Source organism: Mustela nivalis (genome assembly GCF_964662115.1).
Source record: "Mustela nivalis genome assembly, chromosome: 5".
NCBI lineage: Eukaryota > Metazoa > Chordata > Mammalia > Carnivora > Mustelidae > Mustela > Mustela nivalis.
The window spans coordinates 48,446,486-48,462,763 of record NC_139024.1 but is presented as its reverse complement, the minus strand read 5'-3'; the positions used below and the strand labels follow the sequence as shown (position 1 = coordinate 48,462,763).

General features: G+C 36.9%; 1 protein-coding gene and 1 long non-coding RNA gene across 3 annotated transcripts in view; both read left to right on the top strand.

Moving 5' to 3' along the window:
• Positions 1–16,278, top strand: part of BCKDHB (branched chain keto acid dehydrogenase E1 subunit beta) — a 217,720-nt gene that overhangs the window by 71,825 nt on the left and 129,617 nt on the right. Inside the window, exons 8-9 of one of the 2 annotated variants that reach the window (XR_014311931.1) lie at positions 1,786–3,682; positions 4,827–4,916. Coding sequence is in view for 1 of the 2 variants with exons in the window: in XM_082731185.1 (XP_082587311.1) it covers positions 1,786–1,896 (111 nt within the window). In the remaining variant the exon portion in view is untranslated. Of the gene's footprint in view, positions 1–1,785; positions 3,683–4,826; positions 4,917–16,278 lie in introns of those variants that run through there. The other variant, XM_082731185.1, reaches the window with a different exon arrangement.
• LOC309865061 lies at positions 4,914–8,436 on the top strand. Its single transcript, XR_014311932.1, has 2 exons — positions 4,914–5,041; positions 8,173–8,436. It is a non-coding gene; the product is annotated as an uncharacterized lncRNA (long non-coding RNA).

Here is a 16,278-nt window from a genome sequence, read left to right as displayed (position 1 = left end):
AGTGCTTGTTATCACGTCATTCTGCCTCCAGACTCCTCTCTGGCCGGAGATATCTACCTCTTCTCTATCTCCTTCTTCTAAACAAATGGTCCATTTTTCTTTTTTTCTGTGTGAAAGAAGTACTTATTTTAGAAAACGTGTACAGCATTAAGTGAAGAAAAAGAAATCATGTGTAATACTATACCCTCTGACTCTCTTTTCCACTTGATTTTTGGCACGGAGAGGTAGCTCTCCTGGTGTCTTACCGCCAGTGGGAAAAACTCTTACCTTTATCTCGGTCACTCAGTGTGCATCTTCGCCTCTCTTTGTAATAGGGAAGTTAGTATATTAGATGCTATGTCCTATAACTTACCTTTTCCTCACACCTTCTGTGTCTGTTGCCAGTCCTTTACTCCTCTTTCTCTTTTGTCCCGTGGTTTTCATAGCTCCCTCTACAGATCTTTCAGATTCCATTTTGCCTTTTCTAGGCCTGTAACTTACGAGTGGCCCCTTCCCTCTAATGCATTTCTCCTTTCAATGTCCCTTTTATTAAAAGGGTGTATATTTCTTCCCTCTCTAAAAAGTACCTATTCTTTACCCTACTTTCTTCTTAAATACCAGTGTATTTCCTCCTTTCTTTTATCACTAAACTTGAATGACTATTTTCTACTACCTGTATTTAATTCCTTAACTTCCTTATGTTCTTATACCTATGAGTTCTGTCCCCACTGATTTACTAAAACTATTAATGCTAACATTACTAATTTTCTAATTTTTATTTTTTTTTTAAATTTTATTTATTTACTTGGCAGACAGAGATCACAAGTAGGCAGAGAGGCAGGCAGAGAGAGAGTGAGAGGTAGAAGCAGGCTCCCCGCTGAGCAGAGAGCCTCATGTGGGGCTCAATCCCAGGACCCTGAGACCATGACCCAAGCTGAAGGCAGACGCTCAACCCACTGAGCCACTCAGGTGCCCCACTAATTTTCTAATTTTTAAATCAACCCTAATCCCATATTGCTACACTGTATGACACAGACAACTGTTTCCATGAAAACCTTTCTTCTTTGGTTTCTGGGATACATTGTCTCCTGGTTTTTCTTTTTCCTCCCTCCCTTCCTTCCTTTTCTTTCCTCTCTTACCCTGCGCAAGTGGTTCCACACTAGGTTGGAGCCTGACTCAGGGCTCAATCTCATGACCCTGAGGTCATGACCTGAGCTCAAATTAAGAGTTAGTGACTTAATTGACTGAGCCACCCAGGCACCTCCTCCTCTTCTTCCTCCTCCTCTGCTGCTGGGGCTGCTTCTTCTTCTTCTTCTTCTTCCTCTTCCTCTTCTTCTTCCTTTTCCTCCTCTTCCTCCTCTTCTCCTCCTCCTCCTTCACCTTCTCCTCCTTTTTTTCCCTTTTCTTCTTCAAGTGAGTTCCTCCTCCTCCATTTTCCCCATAAATGTTGGTCCTCTTCAGGGTCCCATGAGTTCCGCCCTTTACTTCTCCTTCCACAGCTTTCACTAGAAACTCAACCTGCTCCTCTAACTTCACTTTCTGTGTGCTGGTATCTTTACAATCAGTGTCTCTATTAATGACCGCTTTCCTTTCCTGAAATTAAGGATATCTTTCCAACTATTTTCTGGACATCTGTGTTTGATTACTTTGGGGAAATACGGGGTTCAACATATCTAAAACAAATTTAATTCTCCATTGCTAGTAAGTTCCTCTGACTTTAGAGACTCTTTCTGTTAATGATGTCAGAATTCATCTGACTTTTTGGGTCTAAATCTCTGTAGTTATTTTCCGTTATTTTTATTTCAGGTTCACGTGATCCGAGAGGTAGCTTCCATGGCTCAAGAGAAGCTGGGAGTGTCTTGTGAAGTCATTGATCTGAGGACTATACTACCTTGGGATGTGGATACAGTCTGCAAGGTATGAATATAGTGTTGATAGAGTGTCATTTCCTTAAACCTGTGGACCAGATTCATTGGCGGTTTGCAAGGAATTGTTTTGAAATTTCAAGCTTTGTGAGCATTTTCAACAGATTGAAAACTTCGAAACTTATGCTGTGACAGACCCATATGTTATATACACAGCTTAATGCTCAAGGAAACCAATCACTTGCGGGTTTTTCCCTCCCATAGTTCTTTGTTTAAAATATTATGGAACTGTGTCCTTCATGCATCCTGCTTGGGTTGAGCTGTGAAAGTAATGGAGTAGTGCAAATGAGAGCATATCAGGTTGTTGAGGTCACCTGTGTTTTTAACTACTTATGGGTTATGGTTCGATAAGCAAGGTTTAATAGAATCAACTAAATGGGTTGGCTGCATTTTCATTTGTCTCCTTTCCAAAAGAGGTGGAGATGGATTATTTAAAAAACAAAACAAAGCCAAAAACAAAAACAGAAACATAACAAAACCCCAAAACAACCCTCGCTACATAGTCTTTGTACTGTGAATCACAGTTTGAGTGTTATGTTGTGAGATTCCGTCTGCTTTTAGTTTTCAATCTAAGCAAACTCTTGATAGTCCCTTCTCAGGAATATAGTTCAGTTCTCATTTACTTGGTTATAACTGATGGCTTTCATATTAATAAACCCAAGTGCATCTGTTTCCATTGTGGTCTATAAGGAAGATTTAGCTGTTTTTGTGTGATGGTCTTATGTACTAAAGTTGAGATAATGTGGCATGTCTTACTTTTTCTTGATTTACTGTTATAGCAAGTGAATTCTAAGACCTAGTGTATTTTATATCATTTTTTAAGAATAGCTTTGCTGTTTCTTAGGTTAGTCGTGTGAAAAAGATCTGCAGCTACTGCTGCTCTTAGAGTATAGCGTAGGGTATGTTTAGGTAAAGATTATTTTATAATTTATTGGAAGACTTACGATAGTAAATGTTCTGTAGACTCACTTGACATCATCTAGACACTTGAAATGGTTATGGATGGCTTCTACAATATTCTTAGTCTTTCTAGTTTCCATCATTAAGAGCAGTATTTTAGGTTGAACTACTCATAACTGCAGGAGAGTCATGCCTCTTGTAGGCTTTCTCAAATCAGATCAAACACTGGGTTTTCTTTCAAGTAACCAAATATTCCAAATTATGGTTAAACTGGAGCTGATAGCCTTTGCCCCAGAGTGGGCTTCTTTTTTGCAGCCATATCCCCCATTTATTCTTGGGGTTTGTAGTTATAGGGTGAATGGTGCTTTTCTATGGGGATATAATGTTTTGTTATGCTGTAGTGGGGAGTACTGTTAAATGGTTGGGGTGAGTAGTTTTAAACTATTAACATTTTTATATACTTTATACATCCAAACAGAATTTGGAGCAGCTTATGGTAAAACACAAATATAACAACACTCCACGCTTAATTGTGAAGGTAAAATGAAGAGAGAAGAAGAAAGAAGGGGGAAATTATTTATTTATATTTACCTCTACATAACTTTGCTTGTGGGCTATGCCCCCTCCCTCCTTTATTAAATCTACTGATAGCATCTTTGTGTGATCCGGAATGTAGATCCTAGTTCCTTGGGGCCCTTTACTGCTGGAAAAGATGAAAGAGGACACAGAGACTCCTGAATGGAAAGGTGATTCATCAAACCACTGAGTTGCTGGCCTCATCCTTTTAGTCTTGTGTTGGGGTGCTTTCATCATGTTATATTTCTAGGGGTTGGAGATGACTTTAAAGAAGAGGACCCTAGAGCTAAACCTCATTAAAAGTGAGACTGCTACTTCTTCTTCCTTTTTTTTTTTTTTTTTGGTTAAACTATAGTTAAGTTTTCTTCATGAATTCTGTAGTGATCAAAATTTATGTTTATTATCTTTTTCAGTTAGTGCTGTGTTTTGTTGGTTCTTTTGTTTTATGATAAAATTAGATTTGTTAGCTTTGTTCATGACATAAAATAAAATTAGATTTGTTAGCTTTGTTCATGACATGTTAAGCTCAACACCCAAAAGCATGTTTTGGAATACCTACTCAAGGAAAGGCCATTAAAGGTTAAAAAAACAAAAACAAAAACAACTTATTGAACATACATAAACATTAGCATATTATGCATAGTAAAATGATTCTGAGACAGTTGAGGAATTGGTTAATGCAGCCTGAATTTAACTGTTTTAAAAAACATAGTCATTCTTTTTGCTTGAGCCTTGAAGCATTGTTTAGAAGTTATAATCCTGAAAAATTGCTTGGGGGACAGAGAGCTGCAGAGTGTTTGAATGTTGCTCAGGGAAGCTACAAAATTGGAGACCTGAGTGGGTCCAGGAGCCAAGAACCAGTGGTTCATCTACTCTGTTCTGGACCTGATATTAGAGAGCTAAGCTGGAAGCCTCTGAAAAGCAGAATAAAAATTCCTGAGTTTTGAAGTGCCTGGGAGACAGTCCTACCTTGGAAGTTGGAAGTGTGAGGGGAGGGGATAGCTTAAGAACATCACTGAGGAGAGTTGAAAGCCCTGAAGGGCATGGTAAATTGACTCTTTTTGCTTGGGGGCACCTGCCAAGTAAGTCTCAGCTAGACACTGAGAACCCAGGTTGTAAAGGATCCATGTTTCATGGGTTGTAGTGACAAAATAGGAAACTTGGGAGGGAGGGGTGCTGAAACACACAGTTGGGCTCCCCTTCAAGATAAACGTCAAATTTTACAGCTGTGTATGGTGGAAACTAAGCAGGAAATGCCTGGAGGGCCAAGCCATCTTTTGAGACTGGAGTGTCAAAGATCAGCCATCCTCTCAGTTGAGAATTGTAGAATCAGGTCTTAGGATCTACAAGAAGTAGACTGAAGCTTCGCAGATCCACAGCACAGCCTCTCTCCCTTTTAGTTCCTTATTGGATTAATATAACTTACCTTCTGTTCTGTCTGCCCAGCACAAGGAGTCAGTCCTCCCATCATCTGGAACCTCTGTGAATCAGCATTCAATAAAAAATTACTAAGTATATGAAGAGACAGGACAATTTGATTCCAAACCAAGAGAAAACAGAAACAATAGAAAGCAGAAACAGAGGCGATCCAGTCATTGGAGTTAGCAAACAAAGATTTTATTATCTTTAGGAATATAGAAGGAAGAAAAAGAACAAAAGAGGTAAGAAGGTAAAGAATTACCCTGGAGGAGTGTGTGTATATGTGTGTGTGTTAGAGAGAGAGAGAGAGAGAGAGAGAATTGTAGAACTTAAAGAAATATTTGTCAGTAAGAACTCAGCGGATGTGTTTACAAGCTTACTGGGTTTAGTAGATGATAGTATTATGAACTAGAAGGCAAGTATATAGAAAATGTCCAACCTGAAACACAGAGAGAGGGGAAAAATAGAATAGATTAGAGCAGAAGAGAGCATAAAACACACTGGGGATCTGGTTAAAAGATCTGTCCCATATATAATTAGAATTCCAGAAGAGGAAAGAATGAATTGGTCAGAAGCCATATAAAAAATATTTCTCCTTAAGCTTTAAGGATATCACCATCTAAAGATGCCAGCCTAACATTCTGTACCCATTGAAAACATACTCCTAAAGTTAAGATGTAATAAAAAAAAATACCTTAGGTGCATAGAAATTGAGAGAGTTTCTCACCAGCACATTTTTACTAAAAACAGTACAACAAGGCATTTCTTTAGGCAGAAGGAAAATGATCCTATAAGTCATTCAGAATGGGCATACATGGAATTATAATATTCTATTGTTCTAGAATTATTAAATGTAATATTTTTATTAGATCATAGTAAGTTAGGGATGCATGTTGTAACCTCAGGACTAACAACTGAAATCATAGTGAAAGTATATTTCCAGCAAGTTAAAAAGGGACCTATAGATAAATGGAAGTATTTGGTTAAACTAAAAGAAAGGAAAATATGTTAAAAAAAAAAAAACCCAAAACAAGCAAACAAAAAAACCCCAAAACAAAACAGTGTGTCACTAGAAAACAGATAGATGATAGCTATAAACCCAAGTATATAAGTAATTAAAAACAGAAGGATTAAATCTAGTATACATTATGAAATGCCACAGTATGCCTAGCTCAGTTGAATATGGAACATTTATCAAAATTGACCAAATGCTAGGACATAAATATAATCTTAAACTTCAGACGTTTAAAGTCATTTAAAGTTTGGACTATAGTGGAATTCAATTAGAAATTGGATTCTAATTTCTGGAAATTAGAATTTCCAGAATTCCAGAAAAGCCTCAACTTCTTACAAATTAAATAATTTACACTTAAATCAAAGGTTGTAAAAGAAACTGAAACAGAAATTAGAAAAATACTGAACTGAAGGGTTATGAAGTTGCTAAATATCAAAAATTTCAAGATTCAGCTAAAGCCATGCTCAGAGAGAGCTGTATGACCGGAAATACATATATTTAGAAAAGAGGAGTAAGAATAAAAAAAATTAGTGATCTGAATTTCCATCTCCAGAAAGAAAATCATATCTAGAGAAAATAGGATAAATGTAGTGATAAAGAGCAAAAATCAGTGAAACAGAATGTACAGTAGAGAAGTTTAATAAAGTAAAAATTAGATTTTTGGAGAGACTAATGTACTTGATAAAACTTTAGCAAGATTAATGGAAAAAAACAGGGCAAACACGAATGACAAACACCAGGTATGAAGAAGGGGGAAGTCACAGAGCCTACAGACAATAGAAATATACTAAGAGTATAGCCTGAACAATTTTATAAATAACTTTTGGGTGAAATGGACAGATACCTAGGAAAATACAATGTTTTCAAAAATAAAAAGTAGAAAACCTCGATAGTCATATATCAACGAAACTGAATCCATTTTAATTAATGCTTATACAAGGAAAACCCTAGACCCACAGGGCTTTGCTGGTGAATTCTTTAAAACACAGTTCTTATGCAAATTCTTAGAGAAAATAGAACAAGAGGGTATATTTCCAAATTCTTTATATAAGGCTGGCACAATCTTTATATCAAATCTGTTTCAGACAGTATATAAAGAAAGATTATAGACACTTTTTTTAATGAATGGAGATGTAAAAGTTAAAATATTGGAAAGTCAAATCCAACAATATACAAAAAGATAAAAGTAAGGGTTAATTTCAAGTATGCAAGGGGTGTTTGATATTCACAAACATTCACACTGTGGTTGATGGAGTTTTCCACGTGAACAGAAAATGGGAAAAACAATCCTGATGATCTTTGTAATACAAAAAAACATTTGTTAAAAGTCAGCATCTGTTCATAATGAAAATTTCTTAGTAACCTAGAAATAGAAGGGGAATCTATAAAGAGCAGCTTTATCTTGTAGCTATGAATAGCTATAAAAAGCCTACAGCAAAAATTATATTTCCTACTGAAATTTTGACTTCTTTTCCATTGAGATCAAGAATGCAACAAGGATGTCCACACATAAGGGCAAGAGATACAAAAATCATTTGGATTGGAAAGAAGTAAAACTTACTACTCATAGATAACGTGATCTGTATGTAAAAAGATCTAGTGGAATCTATGGGCAGATCATTAGAATTCAGTTTACCAACACCCCTGGAAACAAGGTCAATATACAATAATTGTATCTTTATATACCAGCAACAAAATAGAAAAGGAATGTGTAATACCAGCAACAAATAGAAAATAAATTGATAACATTTGAAAAAGCATAAAAAAATCAAACATCTAGGGTGAAATTGAGTGATGCGTATGTAAAAACTATGCAGAAAAACACAAAACATTATTCTGAGAAATTAGAGAAGATGCAAGCAAACTGAAGCACACACTCTATTAATGTATTGTAAGGCCAAGACTAGCCAAGGCAATCTTGAATAGTAAAGCTGGAGGACTAAGTTATCAAATGTGTCATAATCAAGATGTGTTGTAAGGTTATAGTCATTACAGCATTGTACTGGGGTAGAGTTAGATCACAGTGCTGCCACTGATTAATTTTCTTGAATTTATAATGTAGTGAGCCTTTTTGTAGACTTAGGGAGAGCCTTGGTGTCCTCTGATCTGGTGCAGTTTTTTTGGTCATTCAGCCAGAAACCCATACCCCTAAGTGGAGCTGTTCTTCTCATGCTCCCCAGAGATAAGAACCTTGGCTAAGTGTTGAGGGCTTGAATAGATTTCTTGCTGAGATATAGACCACATTCGGAGTGAGTTAAAAAGCGAGCTACAAAGTTAAAAAAAATCAGAGGCCAGGCACAGAGTTAGGCTTGAAGTACTGTCCAACTTGAAATGATTTTTTTTTTTTTTAATGTATAGAAATTCAGAGAAGCTGCTTATGGAAAAGAAGAACTTGACTTTGGCAGGAGAATGACAATCTTTGAAAGAAACTCAGGATTCAAGAATAATACTGTCCTTCATCTTAAAATCAACTGCCTACAACAGTGCAAAAAAGAAAAGAAAAATGACAGTTTACAGAGTGTAGGTGATTTCCACATGTTTATAGAGAAGAAAGTATTGACATAGAGCTTTGACATGCTTATACTTTATTTGAAGATTAAATATGTTAATTATTGAAATAGATAAGGGTTTGCCTTTCTATCTTGGAACCTTTTTTGATTTTTCTCTTTCTTTTTCTGCCTGCCCACGTTCATTTCCAAAGCAGATCTTGCTGGCTTTGCCTACACAGTATGTCCAACATCTGCCCACCAGCTCTCATGCTCACCTGGGTTTTGGCCATAGCCTCGAAATACTGTCTTACTTCTGCTCGTCCCTTGTCATAGGCAGAACTGATCCTTTCGAATGTGAGTCACATCAGGTCCCTTCTAGTCTCAAAAGGCCTCAATAGTTTCCCATTAAAATTAGTGAAAAGTCATATTTCTTACCATGGTCTGCAGGGGTTTACCTTGTCTCACCACCTTCCATAGCCTACCACCTGTCCACCCTTCAGGAAATGCTCTTCTTTGATTCTCAACCAAGTGACTGTTAGGTCACCACTCAAATACCATTTTCTCCTTCAAGGTCTCTTACCTACTTACTTAATATTGAATACCATCCGTCTCACCAAGACTCCCTTTTACCCCTCCTTGCTTTTTTTCTAGAGAGATGAAATGATCTAGTATATTGTGTAACTTTATTATTTATATTGTCAATTTTTCTTCCCCTGGTAGGAGGTTAAGTTCTGTGAGGTTAGGGGTTTTTGTCTGTTGGCTGACTGCTGATTCCTTGGTACCTGAAAAAAAAAATGCGTGGATTAGGTTGGCATTCAGTAGATTTTTGCTGTGCTGTATCAGCAAAAGAAAGTTTGATGATGAAACTGTTTAATAGTGAAATGTTTTGAGTTTGGTACTTTTTCTTATTTTTGGTGCTTATACAAAAGTCTGAAAAGTAACTCTTGAATAGTGCTTTATGAATATATCTCTTTTAGGTTGAAGCATTTATTTTAAAGTCTTGAGTTTTAGTTTGACCTTGTGTTTTATTTTTCTTGACAGTTGTCCATTTTTCATCATGGTATATAGAAATTATTGCTTAAATTCTCATTAGAACAGGACCAATTTATTCCAAAATGCAAAGTGAAAGTGACTACAGTAAACCTCAGCTATCTTACAATTTCTGAGAATTGAGTTCTTATGGTAATTTTCTACATAGACGAGAGTTACTGTTTCTGGGTAGTAGTTTTTAAAACTTCTTAACCTTTTGAATGGCAATATTTCCAGAACCTTTTCAACTTTTCTCAAGGAAAATGTAAAGTATAAAATTTCATCTTTCAGAAAAATTTCATCCAAATGAACATGAGTTGTTACACTGTGTTGACATTTACGTTTATTGAGGTATATGGTTGTTTACTTCATTGATACATTTCTGTGCTTAATTTCATGGTTTTAAGTTTCTTTAAATTTAAATTTTCTTTTATCTTTTGCCATCACATCATTGCCAGGTGCCGTGGGATCTGGATGACCAAACTTTACAACTGAGACATGTACATTGTCCAGGGAAGGCCTGTAGTGATTTCTCATGAATCAAGAACACATGCTTTACTCTTCAAGCCTTATGATACTAATTTGGGTTTTTCCGAACCTTTCTCCTCTTATTTCCTTGCCTGTTTTGTAAGGTGGGTCATTGTGAAGGACTTTGGAGCTAGAGGAGGTCAGCCTGGACCTGCTCCCTTTGGTCTTCTTACTGGTCCCAGGAGTGACATGTGACTTTTAACATCCGTCATAGCTATTAGGCACTGCTTCTGATTAGGGGTTTTCTCTGTTCAAGCATACTGGTACGAGATACTGTTGCAAAGTCTCTCCCTCCTCCCCCAAAGTAATCTACCTTTTTTTTTTTTGAGATACACAGGAGATGGGTTGTTACCTTTTAAATTCTTTTTTTTTTTTTTTAAGATTTTATTTATTTATTTGACAGAGATCACAAGCAGGCAGAAAGGCAGGCAGAGAGACAGAGAGGAGGAAATAGGCTCCCCGCCAAGCAGAGAGCCCGATGTGGTACTCGATCCTAGGACCCTCAGATCATGACCTGAGCTGAAGGCAGAGGCTTAATCCACTGAGCCACCCAGGCGTCCCACCTTTTAAATTCTTAACAAACTTTGGAAGTAATATAGAAAGGAACTTCCTCTCTCTCTCTCTTGCTTTCCCTCTCTTTTCTCTTTTCGACCTGACTTGTGTAGCAAAAGTTAATGATATGCCATCGATGCCAACGGTTGTTGCATGGCTGCACGTTGAGGCATCTGTGGTCTCAGTATCTTGGGGGTATCCTGGGAGCAGGGAAAGGCCTTTGTGGCACTACAATGTGGGACAGAAGCTGGAAGTAGGTGGAAGGAGGTTTGCTGTGGAATGAGGAAGTGACCACAGTTGGGAGGGAGCATTCAACATCCTCTCCTCCTGTCCTTTCACTCCAGCTATTTTCATGCTTCAAAGACTTCACTGGGACCCTGGATAAAGTTAAGGCAGGTTCTGAGGCTGGCGGGGGAAAGGGGTGGAGGTGGGGAGGTTCTGGGAGCAGAGTCCTTCAATAAAAAGGGAAAAGGGTATTGTAGGAGTGGAACTGGGAAGAAGTGGGAAGAAGTTAAACCTTGGTCATCTGGGTGTGGCTAATCATTTATATATAAAGAACCAAGTTTGCTTACTCTCTCTGTTTGCACCTGGTGTTAGTGTATTTGTGAATAGTGCAAAGCAGATGGAGAAGACCCAAAGTACTATTGAAGATAAACGTAAAAACATATGGGTTACATTTTATGACTTTAATTATAATTTTGTAGCCTTTAGGTTTTTTATTTTCATAAGATCAATTTGGATTACCTTAGGTTTCATTTTTAGTAAGATTACTAACACTTGCAAGGTAATATTTAGGGTCTGTATTGGTGTGAATGGCTCTAAATTGGTTCTGTGGGGAAGTTGGAGAATTTGCCTTTAGAGAACCTATAATGGCTTAGTACTCCCAGTTACATACATTTTTTTAGTCCAATTTCTTGGACCCGATTGATAATTCACTGGTTGAATACAGCTCTTTTGCTGGAAGTTTTTAATTGGTGAGGTAGAGAGGAGGGAATAGGAGAATGAATGAGAGAATAAGAACATTACCACAGTGCGGGGGTGGGCAGGAGAGCTAGTAATTACCTGTAACCACTAGAGGCCTCTCTTAAGCCAAGTTTCATGGTTAGTATCACTAGGTTTCCATAATGGGGCCTGACTCTGTCATTGTAAATTAAGCATATCTTATGTTGAGGTTCAGAATAAAGAGTATCAGGGCGCTTTTTTCCTAGAGCATATATTATAATGTATCCCAAATGTTATCTTTAATGTGTTTAGCAGAACAAACGATCGTTTATTTGACTGAAAACAAATTAGGAATCTCCCTCTGTGCTTTTCTTTCACTCTCTAAATAAGTTTTTGATAAAAACATGTAATCAAAGAATATGCCCAGATGAAAATTATATGCCTCTTTGGTGGTGCAATGATATTTAGGTTTAAAATTATTATGGATTTAGTGTATTTAATTGTTGAGAGAAGTAGGTGTTTTTCTGATGTAGACTCTAAGTAAATTTATTTTAGGTTGTATATTTAAAATTTCACGTGTTTCTTTCATGATTATTATAAGCTTCTGATATAAAATAATCTAAGAAATGATTCAAAAACTTTTTTAGACTCAATACTATCTGGGGTAAAAATAAGTGCTTTCCTTTAGGAATAATGAAAATATCATTTTTAGTTTGGAATTATTTTGGATGTGGGTTGACCTTGCAGAGAATGCAGGCAGGGAAGGCAGGTCATTCTTTCTGATAAGAATTGCTGCTCTGTTCTAAAATAGGAAGGCTGACAATTTGGAACTTGGTTCCGCTTTTGACAACTCATGGTTCATATAGGATTTTCTTTGTCATGACCACAACTGGTTAGTTGTACGAATTGGAGCACGTTCTAGGTTCTTGGGTGCTATACTTGGGATGTGATGACTACATTTATTGCCCTGCATGGTGGCCCTTGGATGATTCCTTGGAGTTCCATGAGGGCGGGGGAGTCTTGTGAATTTTGTTCATTACCGTGTCCCTCAGAATTTAGAAGAGTGTGCAGTATAGAGAAGAAACTCAGTAAATATTTGTTGAATGATCTTATTATTGCATGTCAAAAATAGCATGAAATATATAGTAAGCAGTCAGTCTTTCAGTGGAAGAAATTAACAGAGAAACTGGTAATTTCTGGGCACCTGGGTGGCTCAGTCGGTTAAGCGGTTGCCTTTGGCTCAGGTCATGATCTCAGGGTCCTGGGATCAAGCCCCACGTGGGGCTCTCTGCTCAGCAGGGAGCCTGCTTCTCCCTCTCCCTCTGCCTGCCTCTCTGCCTACTTGTGATCTCTCTCTGTCAATTAAATCAATAAAATCTTAAAAAAAAAACAACTGGTAATTTCTGTAGAAAAAAACACCCTGAGAGTATCACTCCATCTACCTGATCCATTTTTAGTATGACTTATGTTTTAGGTATGTCTTGAAGAAGATTAGGATAGTGCCTGGGTTCTGATGTAACTTTGTGAAATATACGAAATATAACAAGGCTTGACATACCACTGGTGAGTGGTAGGTCAGAGTTTAAAACAACATGTTTTATGCATAGCTCCCTTAGTATTCACAACAGTTCTAGTTAGATGTCACCGTCATAATTTTATAGGTGAGGAAACTGAGTAACTTGTTCCTGGTCACACAGCTGAGAAGGTTGCTGTCCTCTGCTTTTATTAAACCATGCAGCTTCTCAACCAGTTTGAGCAGACTTTGTAAATATTTTTCAGATGTGATGAAATAACTGTGATTTGGGATATAATTTGAATGTAACTTGTACGTGTAGAAGATATTGGCGGTTGCTATGTGTTTACCAGGAGTCATTTCTGTTTCTTTCCTGCGGGGCTTTTTGTCAGGACCGTAAAATGTTCCAACAGAGGCATTTCCATTCTCTATGCTAAGAATTTCTGTTCCCATTTTAGAGATAAGGAAACTGTCTTTCAGAAAGGTTAGAAACCTTCCAAAGTGACTCAGCTAATGAGTGGCAGAACTGCAGTTCGGTCTTATATCTTAAATTCTGGAATGCTGACATTTTCATAGTATCCCCGTGCCTCATGGTAGAATAGTTATTTGATGATTATCTAACTTCATGCTTTAAAAATCATCGTTTGAATTTTATTGATGAAATGCTTCTAAATTTGAGCTTGCAAATATTTTATAACATTTCAAGAGTTTTCTTTCACATTTGCCCACCTGTGTAACACTTTTTAAAAGAATAGAACATTCCTAAACACTGTATACACCTTGTAAATCACACTACCATATTTCATTTCATTTGGCATTATTTTTTTTACTTCTACATGGAACTGGAGAAAGCAGGATTAAATTTTATAATTATATTTTTCCATTCCTAATCCTACTTAATATGTCCCCTTATACACTTAAATTGTTTGAGTTTCACTCAAGATTTTCATTTTGTTGAAACTATTTGGTTTTGCTAGTAGGGAAAGCAGTGAAAAGAAAGAAATCCATTACCTCATTTCATAGTGAAAAAGCTCATAGGTACTTTGTGTTCTTAGTTTAACATTTTAGGTTCAATGTAAGAAATCTACATTTGTTCTTTCTTTTTCTTTTTCTTGATGGCCATCAAACTGGTACTTACATTTAGGAAATTGTAGCATTTATGCTATAATTGGTAAGTTTTTCTTGCCTTTTCTATTATAATACTCCGGTTTTACAATGTCTAGCAGTTACAATTTAACTTAAAACTTTATTAAAACTATCGTCTTCAAAAGATTTAAAAAGTAAAATTAAGGAGTAATACCATTTACTTCTGTAATTTTTCTATTCCAAAATTGAAACCACCCTTATCAGTCCTGGATAGTCAAGCCTTCCAAACACACACACTCCCTGTCACATGTTTTTGTTGCTGTTTCTTCCAAGAACTTGGTTTTTTCTCTGTTTCTCTTTTAACATGATTTCTTCTGTAGCTGTTACACATCTTAAGTTTATTTTTTCGTACTGTATGCATTTTTGTTGTTATTGTGAATGACATAATTATTATTACAGTTTATTCTTTTGTTGCCTTTTCTGTGTGTAATGGGAGAGGTTAAAAAAATTAAAGTAATACATTACATGTCAGTAACAGTTTAGCAGAGCATATAATGCAAAACAATATTTTCCATCCCTGTTTTTAGGCCCACTCCTAAACACCGCCACTTCTAACCACTTCTCTGTTTTGTTCTGATGGCCACTTCCATATCTTTAAGACATTATATGGATATTTTTGTCATAATAATTGATTTATTTCTGCAAAGACCTGGATTCTAAACATATACCAAAAATAACAGGGTTCAGCAAATAGCTCAAAACATATACAGCTTTGTTTCTAGAGCACGGAAGGTTTGAAACTAGAGTCAGGAAGGAGTGAACCTGCTGGGTTATGAAGTTAAGGGCAAAATGCATAAAAGTTGGGGAGAACCATGCAATAAACACTTCTAAAACAGAACAGATGGGCTAGGCTGAATCAAGAGGCTTAGGGTATGGAACTGTTTTTCTCTGAGGCTCTCAGCTCTGTGGTTATGCATTGCCTCTTACTGTGTTTCTTAGCATCATAAAACATTAATGTGCTGGGGCGAATATGCCAACATCTAGGCCAGTTGCTGCTGACTCTGACCTAAAAACATATTTCATACCTTGTGCCAGAAAAATGGACTCCCCTAGCCCAGTCCCTCATGTAGTTCACTGATGAATTGGGTTTGATTGACTGTGCCTAGATTACATCTTGATCTTAGCTATGATGGAGACTCAAAAATAATTTCCTTAATTATCAATTCCACTTCTTCAAGGAAGAATGTAAAAAACTATAAAAATGTGGAGAATGGGTCACCTGGGTGACTCAGTTGGTTAAGCATCTGCCTTTGGCTCAGGTCGTGATCCCAGGGTCCTGGGATGGAGTCCCACATCAGTCCCTCCCTGCTGAGCAGGGAGCCTGCTTCTCTCTCTACCCTCCCCCCTGCTCGTGATCTCACTGTCTCTCTCTGTCTCTCAAATAAATAAATAAAATCTTTTAAAAAAGAAGAATGCATTAAAAGTTTTGGGTTATCCCATAATAAGAGAGGTCCAATACACACATATTCACAAATGTATATATATGTCTACATGTGTATATATCATTGTATGTACACCTTCACTTATCATTTAAAAAAATTATTTCACACTCAGTTGTTACCTGTTAGCTTCACCTTATCATTTCCCCATTTTTGAGTTATTTTATTTATTCTGATTGTCTTTTGATTTTTCTTTAAATAATATATAATGTATTATTTGTTTCAGAGGTGCAGGTCTGTGAGTCATCAGGCTTACACATTTCACACTCACCATAGCACATACCCTCCCCAATGTCCATCACCCAGCCTACCCTATCCCTCCCTCCCACTTCCCAGCAACCCTCAATTCGTTTCCTGAGATTAAGAGTCTCTTATGGTTCGTCTTCCTCCCGATCCCATCTTGTTTCATTTTTTTCCCTCTCTTCCTCCCACGACTGCCCTGCTTCTCAAATTCCTCATATCAGAGAGATCATATGATAATTGTCTTTCTCTGATCCACTTATTTCACTTAGCAAATACTCATTAGTTCCATCCATGTCATTGCAAATGGCAAGATTTTGTGTTTGTTTTTTTTTGATGGCCGCATAGTATTCCATAGTATACATATACCACATTTTCTTTATCCATTCATCTGTTGACGTACATCTAGGTTCTTTACATACTTTGGCTGTTGTGGACATTGCTGCTATAAACAATTTGGATGCATGTGCCCCTTTGGATCACTACATTTGTATCTTTAGGGTAAATATTCAGTAACACGATTGCTGGTTCATAGGGTTAGCTCTATTTTCAACTTTCTGAGGACCCTCCATACTGTTTTCCAGAG